The sequence below is a fragment of the Penicillium soppii genome, assembly GCF_028829465.1.
Source record: "Penicillium soppii strain IBT 18220 chromosome Unknown utg000006l, whole genome shotgun sequence".
Classification (NCBI taxonomy): domain Eukaryota; kingdom Fungi; phylum Ascomycota; class Eurotiomycetes; order Eurotiales; family Aspergillaceae; genus Penicillium; species Penicillium soppii.
The window spans coordinates 164,470-177,310 of record NW_026643236.1 but is presented as its reverse complement, the minus strand read 5'-3'; the positions used below and the strand labels follow the sequence as shown (position 1 = coordinate 177,310).

At 49.4% G+C, this 12,841-nt stretch overlaps 2 protein-coding genes across 2 annotated transcripts; both read left to right on the top strand.

Moving 5' to 3' along the window:
- Positions 1–437: 437 nt before the first annotated feature.
- On the top strand, positions 438–7,231 carry N7529_007423 (putative tRNA-splicing endonuclease; the record flags this gene model as incomplete). Its single annotated transcript, XM_057242950.1, has 6 exons — positions 438–460; positions 520–6,634; positions 6,699–6,791; positions 6,846–6,920; positions 6,988–7,074; positions 7,136–7,231. The coding sequence occupies 6 exons, from the start codon at positions 438–440 to the stop codon at positions 7,229–7,231; spliced, it is 6,489 nt and encodes a 2,162-aa protein (XP_057094488.1).
- A 2,226-nt stretch (positions 7,232–9,457) lies between these two features.
- On the top strand, positions 9,458–12,415 carry N7529_007422 (uncharacterized protein; the record flags this gene model as incomplete). Its single annotated transcript, XM_057242949.1, has 1 exon — positions 9,458–12,415. The coding sequence occupies one exon, from the start codon at positions 9,458–9,460 to the stop codon at positions 12,413–12,415; it is 2,958 nt and encodes a 985-aa protein (XP_057094487.1).
- Positions 12,416–12,841: the final 426 nt, after the last annotated feature.

Here is a 12,841-nt window from a genome sequence, read left to right as displayed (position 1 = left end):
AGTTCGGCATCCCGCGTTTGCTCTTGGGGATTTTTTTGTTGTTAGCCATCTTTCTCCATGAGCTTAAGCTCTACGCAAATACACTCCTAATTCTCGAAGCTCAGGTATTAGCTCCTGACACTCGCCGGTAGCATCAGTCCAAACGTTGTCGAACGACACCCCCGTCACAAATATTGGCACTCAATTGTGCCGTCACTCCTCGCCCTATCCACATTATCGTTCTCCGTTTGCATTGTCCCCTACTTCGTTCGCTCACCTTGCTGATCATTCAACGTATCATCCTTGCGAATCGGGACTCCCGGAATTGACCTGAGATCGATTTCACCTTTCGACGGGGCAGAACGATGTTCTAGCTGTTCTGGCTTTGGGATGAAGGAAAGACCGTGCAGTCTGTCATTTAGATCCCACTGTTTCCATTATTCGAGACAACTCTCATCATGGAGTTCATCAATGCGATTGGGTGAGTCTACAACAGAATTTGATGACGAGTTGAAACTGACCGGCGTACGTGTTGTACAGAGAGCTCAAGGCACTCCCTGAAGGAACTCACCTTCTCTGCCCTCGACAAAACGACGATGACTACGGCAGATATGAAGATTTAGACCAACTGGACGAATCCGGGAAAACAATCAAGGATAGTGTGGCTGAAGGTCAGTCCCGCAGAGAGAAATTTCTCTCGTCAATGCGTATCCTGGCATTCAGCAAAGATGGAGTTGAAGATCTTCAAAACTGGGTGCTGGGCCAACTCGACGGTTCGCTGGAGAAATGCGATCTGTGTATCAAGCATTACTACACTGGCAAGATCTGGCTCATGGACCTGCTGAAAGAGGAGAACTACCAGGAGGACGACATCGAGGCGTTTGCTCAGAGAATCGACGAGTGGGACATCAAAAGAATCACACGCAACCTAAAGACAGCCACAGAGCAGCTGAGACAGACGCCGCCGCAAAAAATTGGGTTGGATGTTTTGGACAGAGCTGCGTTGTTATCCATCTTCGAGACTCTCAGCTGTGAGGCAATGCTGCGCAATGAGAGCCTTTTGCAGGAACATTTTGATGAACCGTTCAAACTCATCCAAACGAAGCGTAGTCTCAAAGTCTCCGACTACATTCCCGCGGTCACTCGATTCCTGTTTGATTCCAATCAGCTCCGAAGCTTCTGGGCTATTCACTCGTGGACACGATACACTCGGTCTCCCACCACCACTGAATTTGAATGGGCTGTTCGAGACGGCCTTCGCCTAGCTTTGCAAACTGCCTCACAGCAACCACCTCAGATACCCGTCATTCAGCGACTGTGGAGAGGCATGCAACTTGTCGTCCGAAAACTGGACAAAGAACAAATCACACATCAACTTCGAGGTCTTGAAATAGACGCTTGCCGTCTCTCCGTCGATCATCTCGCCATTCCATCACCTGGCTTACGGTTCCTTTTAAATACCATACAACTTTTCCTCGAGAAAGCACCAGCTGACTTTTGGGATGCTATGCAAACCATTTCTCCCCAAGCAATCATGGAACATACCTTCTATAACACACAGTTCAATTCATATCTCATGGAAATTACTGAGGGTGAGCCTTTCGAAAAGTCTTCATTGAAAGACATGCTGTCATGGATACACCCTTTCCTCAGCTCTCTGAAAGGTGCTCACCAGCCGTCTGCATGTCGATTTTTGACACTGCAATTACTTGGTCGGCTTCAGGATCCTCAGTATCCCAATCTCACTCGATATCACTGTTTCCATATCGGATTGACCAGCCTCCTCCAAACCTTGCGCCGTTTCACGGAAAATGAGTCTTCCCGAGGATCGGTCACTCGTGTCGTACTAGCGGAAACGATGGGAGTGGTTAGTGATACTATCGGCACGATCATCAACCCTCCTACATTTGCTGTTGAGCAAAGCCGTCAACAGGAGATTCTCACTTTGTGCATGGATGTCGTACGCAACACTTTGGCACTGGAGTGTCAGTCGCTGAAAACGGATTACGAGGTCATTCTCAAGCACAACACCCTTTCACATGGAGTATCTACCTACTCTGCCCTTATCTGGGACGCCGTTATCAAGAATCTCAACCAAGACAACTTGCCGCTGTCGGGCTCGGCGCTGCTGGGAATACTGCCTCTCGTTGGATTGGAGAAGTTTACCACGAAGGGTGAAAACAACCCGGAGAAGACACATTTTAATATGATCTACGAACATCTCACCAATCTGTCTTGTCGAATCATCGAGCGTCTCGTGGATTTCCCATCCGACCATCTGGACAAGCTGTTCCAAAGCCAAGACACTAGCAGTGCAGTGATTTCTGCACTGTTTGCCGCTGATTTGGATACTTACACCGCTGCGGTTGATTTAATCAAGAATGCTACTGGTCAGTCTGCTCGACGAGATGCCATCTCCCATCTGCTGCAATCATCCTTCACCACCACGGTGTACGGTTTGAGCTGGTCGTTCCGCCGGATCTCGACTATGAAGACGTTCGCTCCGGCCCCAAGAATGCTGTACACCGGTACAGACATCGTAGAGATCTTGTGTGACAACCAGACGGGCATTCTTCGGACTCGTAATCTTGCGGATCGTCGAGAGGTCGTGTCGCTGCAGAAACTCTGGGAGTATCTGTGGTCGGCACTCACCACTATATTTGATGAGACCGAGGCATGGCATCTACGTGGTAATGATAAGTCTGTCATGCTCGAGTTTTGTCGGGATACGATTCAATTCGCCGACTTTCTCTTCGATCAATATGGCGTCTTCTTGGGAGCTGTAGCAAACGCGGATCCGGGGCAGACATCTGCATCCGAGAATTTCCTCAAATCGCCAACTGCCACAATGAGTGCTATGGTAAAATGGCTCAGGTTAAAGGATGAGTTCCTGGCAACGACACTTGTAGGTCTGGTGTCAAAACTTCTGCGCAGGCTGGGTGGGATGGATGTGACCACTGTGAAGCCAGACGCATTAAGCTTCATAGAGGGGGTTGCTGTCAATGCTACGATCAAAACAATTCTGACCCAACGCGAGAAGGCAGAGTTAGTTCGTTCATTGGAGGCGTACTACAAAAAGCCCGTGGTTACTGCTTCTACTGCAGCTCTCAAAAAGCAGTCTTCCATCACATCTTTCGCCAAACCCTCTGATATCTCGAGCCCCTCCCCCCGCATCACGAGTGACGATGAGTACGATGATGACTTGACCGATCAAACACTTCTTGAGCTTTCATCATCTGTTGAATTCAACAAAGCACGCCTCGCCACCGAGGCCAAGAGAAAGGCCGAGAAGACCGCGAAGATGCAATTGTTGTCCGGTCTCAAGTCGCGTCCTGCCATTCCCAATCGCATCGTCCCTCCCCGTCCCAAAGATGACGCCACTCAAGTTATGTCCTTCCGAGAAAAGCGTGAACGTGAAAAGGAGGCGAAAAAGAAGCGTGATCAGATGGAGCTCGCCAGGCTCAAGAGGAGCATGCCTGCTCGTGGCGTTGGGGAACTAACTGCGGAGCAGGGCTCGGGTCTGAAGGGTATTGGTATCAAGGGCAAAGATCACACTACCCCTGCCGATAGTATGATGGTGTCTTCTGGTTCTGAATCAGATTCTGAAAGTGAGGATGAGTTGGACCAGGAATTGTTTGGCGCCAAACCAAAGAAACCCGATGCCGTTGCAGCTTACGAGCTAAGCAAGAAGCAATCCCTTCAACAGCAGCCGATCAAAAAGACTAAGCGGGCTCGATCTATCAGGGACATGCGAGCTCGCCTGGCTCCAGATCTGAGTTCTCTTCACCATTCGATCCTCTCATGGGAATTTTTCGCAACCGGCGACACTCCACCTAGTTCAGGCCGTACCGATTATTCCCTGGTCTCGAACACGTTCCGTACACCTGGTGATTATCAGAGTACATTTGAGCCTCTGTTAATTCTTGAGGCATGGCAGGGGTTCCAGGCAGCAAAGGAAGAAGCTTCTTTCCGGCCCTTCGAAGTCAAAGTGATGACGCGGTTGGCTGTTGATTCGTGGATCGAGTTCAGTACTCAGCCCCTCGGTATTCCCCCAAAGGACTTCAGCATGGGTGAAGGTGATCTAGTCTTGTTCTCCAACACGTCCAATCTAACAAATGATCCAAGCGCACCTCATGTCCTTGCACGTGTTTGTGGCGTCAACCGGAAGAATGCGAAGCTGGAGGTCACTTATCGGGTGAATCCAGGGCATAGCAAGTTCCTCTCTTCTTTCGGACCTGGCACCGAGGCGTGGGGTGCCAAGATCACTTCTTTGACCCCTGTGGAGCGTGAATACGGTGCATTGATGGCGTTGCAGTACTATGATCTGTGCGAGGAGATTGTCATGGCCAAGCCTTCGCCTCTTCTCACCTATTCAGATGCAAGATTGCAGCCCATCATGGACAATTACACCATAAACCGCGCACAGGCAAAGGCTATCAAGTCTGCTGTTGACAATGATGCATTCACTCTCATCCAGGGTCCTCCCGGTTCGGGAAAGACCAAGACCATCATCGCACTTGTAGGAAGCCTCTTAGGCAATGTTCTTGGCAAACAGGCTGTGAGTATTGGCAGCGGGCCTGCAGCGAGAAACACCATGTCCAAGAAGCTTTTGCTGTGTGCGCCCAGTAATGCCGCTGTCGACGAACTCGTCATGCGTTTGAAGGACGGCGTGAAAACAAGCAGTGGCCAGCAGGAAAAAGTCTCCGTCCTCCGTTTGGGAAGAAGCGATGCAATTAACACCAAGGTGTTGGACGTCACCCTCGACGTGATGGTCACTGCTCGTCTGAATCAGGACACCAGCAAGGGAGACAATGTTGATATGAAAAAGCTTTACGAGGAGCACAAGCAAACCGATACATTCTTTAAGGAGCTCCGCGGGCGTCTCGACGAGGCCAGAGCTAAAGGGCTCCCTCCCCCGGAAGAGCTCGAGCGTGAATTTGAGCTGATGAAGAAAAAGCGGTCTCAGCTGAGCACGTCTATCGATAAGGCTCGTGATCAAAACCACACGTTCGCCCGCAATGCTGATATGCGCAAGCGGCGAATTCAAGAAGACATCATCAACGATTCCCACGTCATCTGTACTACTTTGAGTGGTTCCGGACATGAAATCTTCCAGTCGATGAATGTTGAATTCGAGACTGTCATCATTGATGAGGCAGCGCAGTGTATTGAACTCAGCGCTCTAATCCCGCTCAAGTATGGCTGTTCCAAGTGTGTTCTTGTCGGTGATCCTAAACAATTGCCTCCAACTGTCCTGTCGAAGGTGGCCTCGAAGTTCCAATACGAACAGAGTTTGTTCGTCCGCATGCAACAGAATCATCCCCAGGATGTGCACCTGCTTGATACACAATACCGTATGCATCCAGCCATCAGTAGCTTCCCCAGTGTGACGTTCTACGATGGCAAATTGCAAGATGGCCCCGACATGGCTAAACTTCGCCAGCGTCCTTGGCACCAAAGCGACCTTCTCAGCCCATATCGATTCTTCGATGTTCAGGGTATGCATTCGGCCCCCACCAAGGGTCACTCGTTGATCAACTACGCTGAGCTGCAAGTGGCCTTGCAACTTTATGATCGCTTGATCACTGATGTCAAAGATTACAATTTTGCGGGCAAGATTGGCATCATCACGCCTTACAAGGGGCAATTAAGGGAGCTCAAGAATCACTTTTCTCATCGATACGGCGAAGACATTCTCAACAAAGTTGAATTCAACACAACGGATGCTTACCAGGGTCGGGAAAGCGAGGTCATTATCTTCTCTTGTGTGCGAGCATCCAACAAAGGCATCGGTTTCTTGGCTGACATTCGACGTATGAACGTCGGTCTCACCCGTGCCAAGTCATCACTCTGGGTTTTAGGTAACTCGCGGTCTCTGGTTCAGGGTGAGTTCTGGAACAAGCTGATCACCAATGCGCGCGAAAGAAACGTCTACACAGAGGGCAATATTCTGAAAATCTTGGAGAAGCCGCAGTTCACTGGCTACAAAGAGGTTGAGATGATCGACCTTGATGCCGAAGAAAGCTCTGAAACTCCCGGCAAGGAAAGCCCCGACCAGGAACCTTCTGCGCCGTCTATTTCTCGACCTTCGTCGACTGCCTCTATTGGTCTTGACTCACGGTCTGCCTCTGTCTCTGCCTCTGGGCGAGGAACACCACCGATGCCGCGACCTGGAGGACCATCTGGGGGAGCCAAGGGCCTAGATCAGACCAAGATGTGCGGCATTTGTGGGAGTGCCGATCACTTCACTCATAATTGCGACAATGACGATGCTAAGCTAGATGCTCGTGGGAACTGTTTCCGCTGTGGCAAGCCTGGCCATAGCAAGAATGCCTGTCGTGCGGAACGCTGCCTTGAATGCGGCCAGTGTGGACATACAGCTCCCAGCTGCACAGCACCGAAATCCCTTTCCAAATTTCAAAAGTCTCGCGTTGAGAGAGATGAATATAATCTCAAGCAGCGTCAAGATGCCTTTGCTGATCGCCAACGAGAACGTCAGATGGCACTACACAACCCGAAGGTCCCGGTAGTTCAAGCCACGAGCTCATATTCCTCCGCGAAGCCTGTTGGTCCTGCTGCGAAAAGAAAAAGAGGTGATTCTGCCTCTGAGGGGTCGCAAGCACAGCGTCCTCGAACCGGACAATCGAATGCCCCGGTAAATGCGCCAAAAGGCCCACGAAGTCGCGTTGGTGGTCATCCGGGTCTCTCTGGACATCCAGGTCTATCTGGTCCTTCTCGTGTTGCAGCTGGTCCCAAAGCCCATGGTCCCCCAATCCATGCGCCGAAGGGCCCAAGGGGTGCTCCGGGAGGGAGTAAGTCTTGCGCCGGTTTGCTCACATTCTACATATACACTAACCAAGCTACAGAACACTAATAAACCCCAGCACGGCAATGCAGTTTCCAATGCTTCTCAAGGCTCACCGGCGGACGGCCCACCAGCAGTAAGTTTTTGCAATGCACTCAGTCAAAAAAGGCCTCCTGTGATCATCAAAACTGACGACTCAGCAGGATCTCATTAAACCTTCTCGCGATGGTCCGGCCTATCCGACCGAGAATAACCCGCCGACGGGTCCGCCGATGGGACCAAGAGCAGATGTAAGCATTAATTCTCCTAACTTTCTGATCAATCACCCATATTCATATCACATCGATCTAGGCTTCAAACCAAGGTCCCCACAAACCTCGACCACCGATTATGCGCAAAAAGAAGGAAACGGACCCATTTATCCGACCCAAGGCGAAGCGCAAGTGAGCGTTTGCCAATCCTGATCTGCGACCCCCCCCCCCCCCTCCCCACATTCGGGTTCCCCTCCTTTTGGCCTGGTCAAACCTTTCCATATTGATTGACCCCCAGAGATCTGATGGCCACCCATGAAAGAAAGAAATTTGTTTTCGAGGCATAACCCTGACTCGTCATGATTCCAAGCCGATCAAAATTTCATTCCAGCATTACAAGGCGCCAGCGAGGTACATTTTGGTTTTGTTTTAAATATCTACTACATACGCATTTGATTTGGATAAACCGATAGTTACCTACATAGGTAGCATATCGGACCTTGTTTTTTTTCCCTGGGAGTTGCCTGGGATTTGGACAAGTGATGATAGAGAGCGCTAAGCTAAGTTTTAGCTAGGTTTTTTATCAACGGCCCATCGTTCTGGGCCATGTAGGGAGTATACTATACATATATTGTAGCATATTGGAGAAGTTTCTATGGCTTCTAGATCCCACTAAATGGATTAGTAGCGGACACTTGGGAATGTTATACATATTTATCGGATGAACACCGAGACAAAGACTAAAAAAGCCTCAAACCTGTTTGATGCCCAAGGATTTCGTATTCGCTTCTCACTCGAAAGTGGATACGATATGACCAGGAAACGTCAGAATGGATGTGTCTCTCCCGATCTCTAATTTTGGGGAACAGCAAACCTTGGAAGAAGTCAGATAAGATGTGAAGAAGAGCGTTTATTCGGAGAATATGGTGAACAGTATAGCGGGTAGCTTGCAGAAATTTCAATGTATACCGATATATATATATGTACATGTGCGTGAATCAAGGCAAGGCAATGATAGAAGCTTCGGCTGCAATATTGATCCTATGGTACAAATTTAAGTATATACCTCCCTATACGATTCACTACGATCCACAACTATACATGACCTAACTACATATGTATTTCTATTTAAGTATATATTGTATTATTTGAATCACATCTGAATCACGAAGGTCTCACCTACACAGTTTAGCGATGTATAACGAGCTAATATGATAAATAGTGATAGTCTGGTAATTATACCCTGGATTTCTAGGTTTCTCGGTAGTTTCTGGCTGTCATTAGAGTTTTTGAATTGATTCAGGGCATTGATTGCATTAATACGGAGTACATTAATCTATATTAACTGTGTCGGTTGTGATCGCTAGCCTCGGATTTTGGGTTAATAGTTCGAGTTCTGTGCGTGTGAGCTGTCAACTCGATGATCGTCTTGATCCGCCTCCAAGATCCTTGTAAGTTCCGATTTGCTTTATTTTTAGGAAGATCATGACGATGAGATGTTTGACTTTAGTACTCTGAGTAGGGGTTGTCAGATTATTATTGTTGTTATTAGCCTTTTGATTTCGTCCTTTTTTCACCCCCCTGATACCTCATATCTGTGGAGTGCAGGGTTTGACGTTTCCTCCTCGATGTTAACGTTTCCCCCTTGCATCTGTTCATCAAAGGGCAAAAGGAAAGGAAAAAGAAAAAACAAGAGAGTTGAATCGGGTTATCAGTTCAATTCTAGATTGGCCTATGGTAGAACTGCATTGTCCGACAACGATGCGACAAACATGCTACACAATGGGATTGGACTATATACTGCTCCGCAAGTAAGTAGGCAAAAGTAATAGAAGATGTATCATATTTCAAACGAACTACACATCGACAGCGTGTTTGACAGTCCTTTCTCCACACCTTACTTGGATTGAATCCCTTTGGACAATCCTATATTTCGTACTTATTTTAGACTCAACTATATCTGTGCCTTTCCACAGGAGAGGGGGGATAAGGACTCCTGTACCTCCTGTATGATTCCACAAGTAAGGATGCGATAGCTCAGAAAGTCGAATCCTACATGTGTATATAGTTATTAAAATTCTCCCCTTTCGGTTGCCTCGCCTCTTCGACTTCGCTTCCATTTGCTCTTTTTCGACGCCTCAGCTCTGTACATAGTGGCACCCTCTGTACATACTGGTGTCAGTTTGTATCGATATATCATATCCGGCTTCTATATAACTCGCCTTGTTGCTCATGAGTACTATTTTTTTCTTTCTTTCTGTTTGTTCAAGGTGAGAATGTTTTCTCGGGCGCCGCCATTCGGTCCTCTGACTTGCCTAGAAACACACATACCCAATTTGTTCACTGCTAGAGAACACGAAGTTGATGTCGACGTTTGCGAGTATTCGCATTGTGAATATCTTAATTGATGCCCCATCTCCCTATGCATCATTGGGAATCATCGCATGACAGTGCCGTCGCACCAAGCCCAATCGTTCGCACTTATCGACCTGACCCTCCCTCGAAACGAAGAGTCAATATGACGTCCCCCAAGATGACGGGGACAACTTCCGATCTTCCGCCTCCTAGATCCCGTGGCGGGAGTGGACCACGACCTCAAGCTCGCTCAGCGGGTACAGCTGAACGAGCCGGCAGGAATGAAAGCCTGGTGGATTTAGTTCGCTTCTTTCAGACCCAGAATATGACCCCTCAACCTATAGCACCTCCATCGCCATCTGAAACTTACACTCCACCTCAACCCTCGAGTCCCTCGGATACAGCAACTGCGCTTCCGGTTGCTATATCGCCCAAGGAATCGAAGTCGGAGCTGAAACAGGAACTGAAGCCATTTCATCGGCGCCTTCTACAATTCGCCCAGCGTCCCAAAAAGGAACCGTCATTGAAATCAAAGAAAGACGATCAGCAGCGCCAGATTGATGCATTGACAAGAGAAGGATATCTGATACCAGCTCCTCTACCGAAGGAGTTGAAAGGACAGAGGGAGGCAAAGCAATCAATAGAAAGTGACAGGATGTCAGTTTCCAGGTCTCTTTCTAAATCAAAAAAAGATGTGGAAATCATCGGACAGCCATGGTTGGAAGCCAAAGCTGATGGCAGGAAACGGCCAACCGAGCCGAGACGGCGCCTGGCCTCTTTGGACTTGGACGACTTTGGTTCAATGGTTGATGTCGCGGTCTCGCTCTCTGCCGAGTTCGACGATTCAGTGCCACCACCATACCAACCCACTGAAAACGCTCCCTCTCGATCATCTTCAATGGTGCCAATGTCGAGTCCGAGGGCAGACCCCACACCATCCAAGGTCATCGCATCAGCTTCGTCGTCCGCCTCTACCAGCCTTTCTTTTAGGAACACTTCTATCGATGAACAAAGCCAACAGCCATCCAACTCCACAGACTCTAACAACCTTGTTACCTCACAAGATATTGAATCTGTTTCAACTCCCACTAGCAGTGCACCTGCGAGTGTCAAGACTACCGAGTCCCAGCCCCGGGCTTCCTGCGATAGCTCGAGGCGAGACCAGTCAGACCAACCTTCGGTCCGCAACGTGACGCCATCCCAACCCACCTTGAAACTGTTCCCTGATGTTGCGCCTCCACGCAAATCAAGCATCGCGGCTCGGAGAACTTCAGCAGTTCCCCGGTATCAGATAATCAGCAATGCCGCGGCATCATCGACACGAACCCCACAGCCTGGGTCGTCCGACAATCCTGCTGAGTCTTCGAAGGCTTCACGAAAATCACTGGATGTCTTCACGGATGTCCCAGCTACCGAAGCGGGGCCAAAATGCCCAGGGTCTCTCGTGCCTCCCGCAAATTCTGCTGCTGAAGCCTCTGTCGAGAAAGCGCCCAAGGAGTCCGCGTCCCCAGATCAAATCAAGACCCGACGGGCCTCGCTGTCTATGGGCACACTCAAGGCATTTCCTCTGCCAGCACCTACGAGACCCCTGCCATCTTTGCCTGAGCTTGAACGCTGTCCGAGTGCTCTTCCAGACACGAGTACTCAGTCTATCCGATCGGTTTTGTCAGGGCCTATATTATCATCGACTTTGCAGTCTTCGGCCACAGCCGTCGAAAACCAAGAAACAGAGTCAACCATCGACAGCCCCAATAGGCCCGACTCACGTCCAGCAACTGCTATTGGCAGTGTGGACGCTGGCGGCTCAATAGCTGATGATGAGGAAAGCTTATTCGCTCCATCAATCTCCGACTATTCTAAGTCGACTTCAGGGCTATTCACTCGTCGAGGGCGTGCATCTAGTGTCCGCATCCCTCGGATGCAAGAGGATCCTGGGACATCAAGCTCAAACAAGCTATCAGAGGGTGAGCCTTTGGCTGACTCTCCTGTCTTAGGACATGGCACCTCAACAAAGACCAATGGCAAACATGCCTTGACAGCGCTCCATATCAACCCACGGATCGGTCGAAAGAACCTTCCTTTTGGGCTACCCACGCCCCCACCTACTGCGTCTCTCCCATCGGCGCCCCCTCCCCAACACGCTCCTCCCCCGCCTCCTGGACGTAAAATTGGCCAACGCAATGCCGCTGCTCCTCATGCAGCTAAGCTATCATCAATGAAAAGCAAGGATGTTCCTGCTGCGCCTGGGTCGTACCGGAATTCCACGATTTCCCAGAGCGACAGCTCCCGAAGCAGCCTTCGGAATGAGAGCTTCCCTGATTCGTATGGGGAAAGTCGTACTGAGTCTCGACCTGAGTCTCCCCTTCCGTCATCGGACGACGAGGTTTTCGGCCCTAGAGAAGACTCCAAGGCCTTCCGCTGCGAATCCACCAAGCACAAGCGAATCCAAACAGTACGACGGGAGTATGGCACAGCGGATGTAAACCAGAGCTCCGGCCGCTTGCGACTTCGTTGCCCCCAACCTACCCGCTCTACGGCCCCTCAAAGTCGCAGCAACCACGATCTTGAGAAGACTTCAACTCCTCAGTCGCAATACTCCCTTTCGGCTCCTCGACTGAGAGAATCCCAAAGCACCCAACACCCACGCCCCGCTCAACGAGATCACTACCTCGAAGACCGGGTTGCAAACCTAGAACGCCAAAACCAGATGCTGCAGGCTGCCCTCATGGCGGCGCTCAATGCGAGCGGCAAGAACGCTTTGGAGGGCCTCAATCTGGACCCCAACATGCCACCAGCCTTCCCACATGCACCCTATGCCAACAACTATCCAAGCAGTCATTTTTCCCGCCCTGATAGTTGGGTCAGTTCTTCTCGCAGCAGTGAGACCAGTGGGTTTGAGTCAGGCTCGAGCAAAGACGGTCGTGCCAATGTGAAGCAACTGGACAATATGATCGAGGATATCGAATCTGGGTGGATGTCGGACAAGTCCAGTCTCAGTGGAGCTCGAATTGCCCGCCAACGATAAATCACGATCTTTTCATTTCATTTCATTTCCTTATTTTTGGATCTTTCTTTCTTTCCTTTTTTGCTTCTGACGCAACGGCGTTAACATTTCATTTTGTTTTGAGACGATCTTTTTTGCTTACCTTTCTATATACTGTCCATCTTTGTATTCTCCATGATACCATTCTGTTTCGTTTTTACCTTTTCGTTTAAATTGGTTTTTGTTAATGCGCATGACATTTAAAGTGAATATGACACATCTGTTGATGCTCTCGTTAGCCATTGTATATAATGGAGTCAATTTCAAACTCATGTAGTTCTGGCTGACAGTCCGGCATCAACCCATTCTTTTGAACAATAAAATTCGTTGCATGGAAGATCATAGAAATTCATCTTGGGAAGACATCTAGCTTGGGGCCAGGAAGTATTTGGTTACATATTCTCAAAA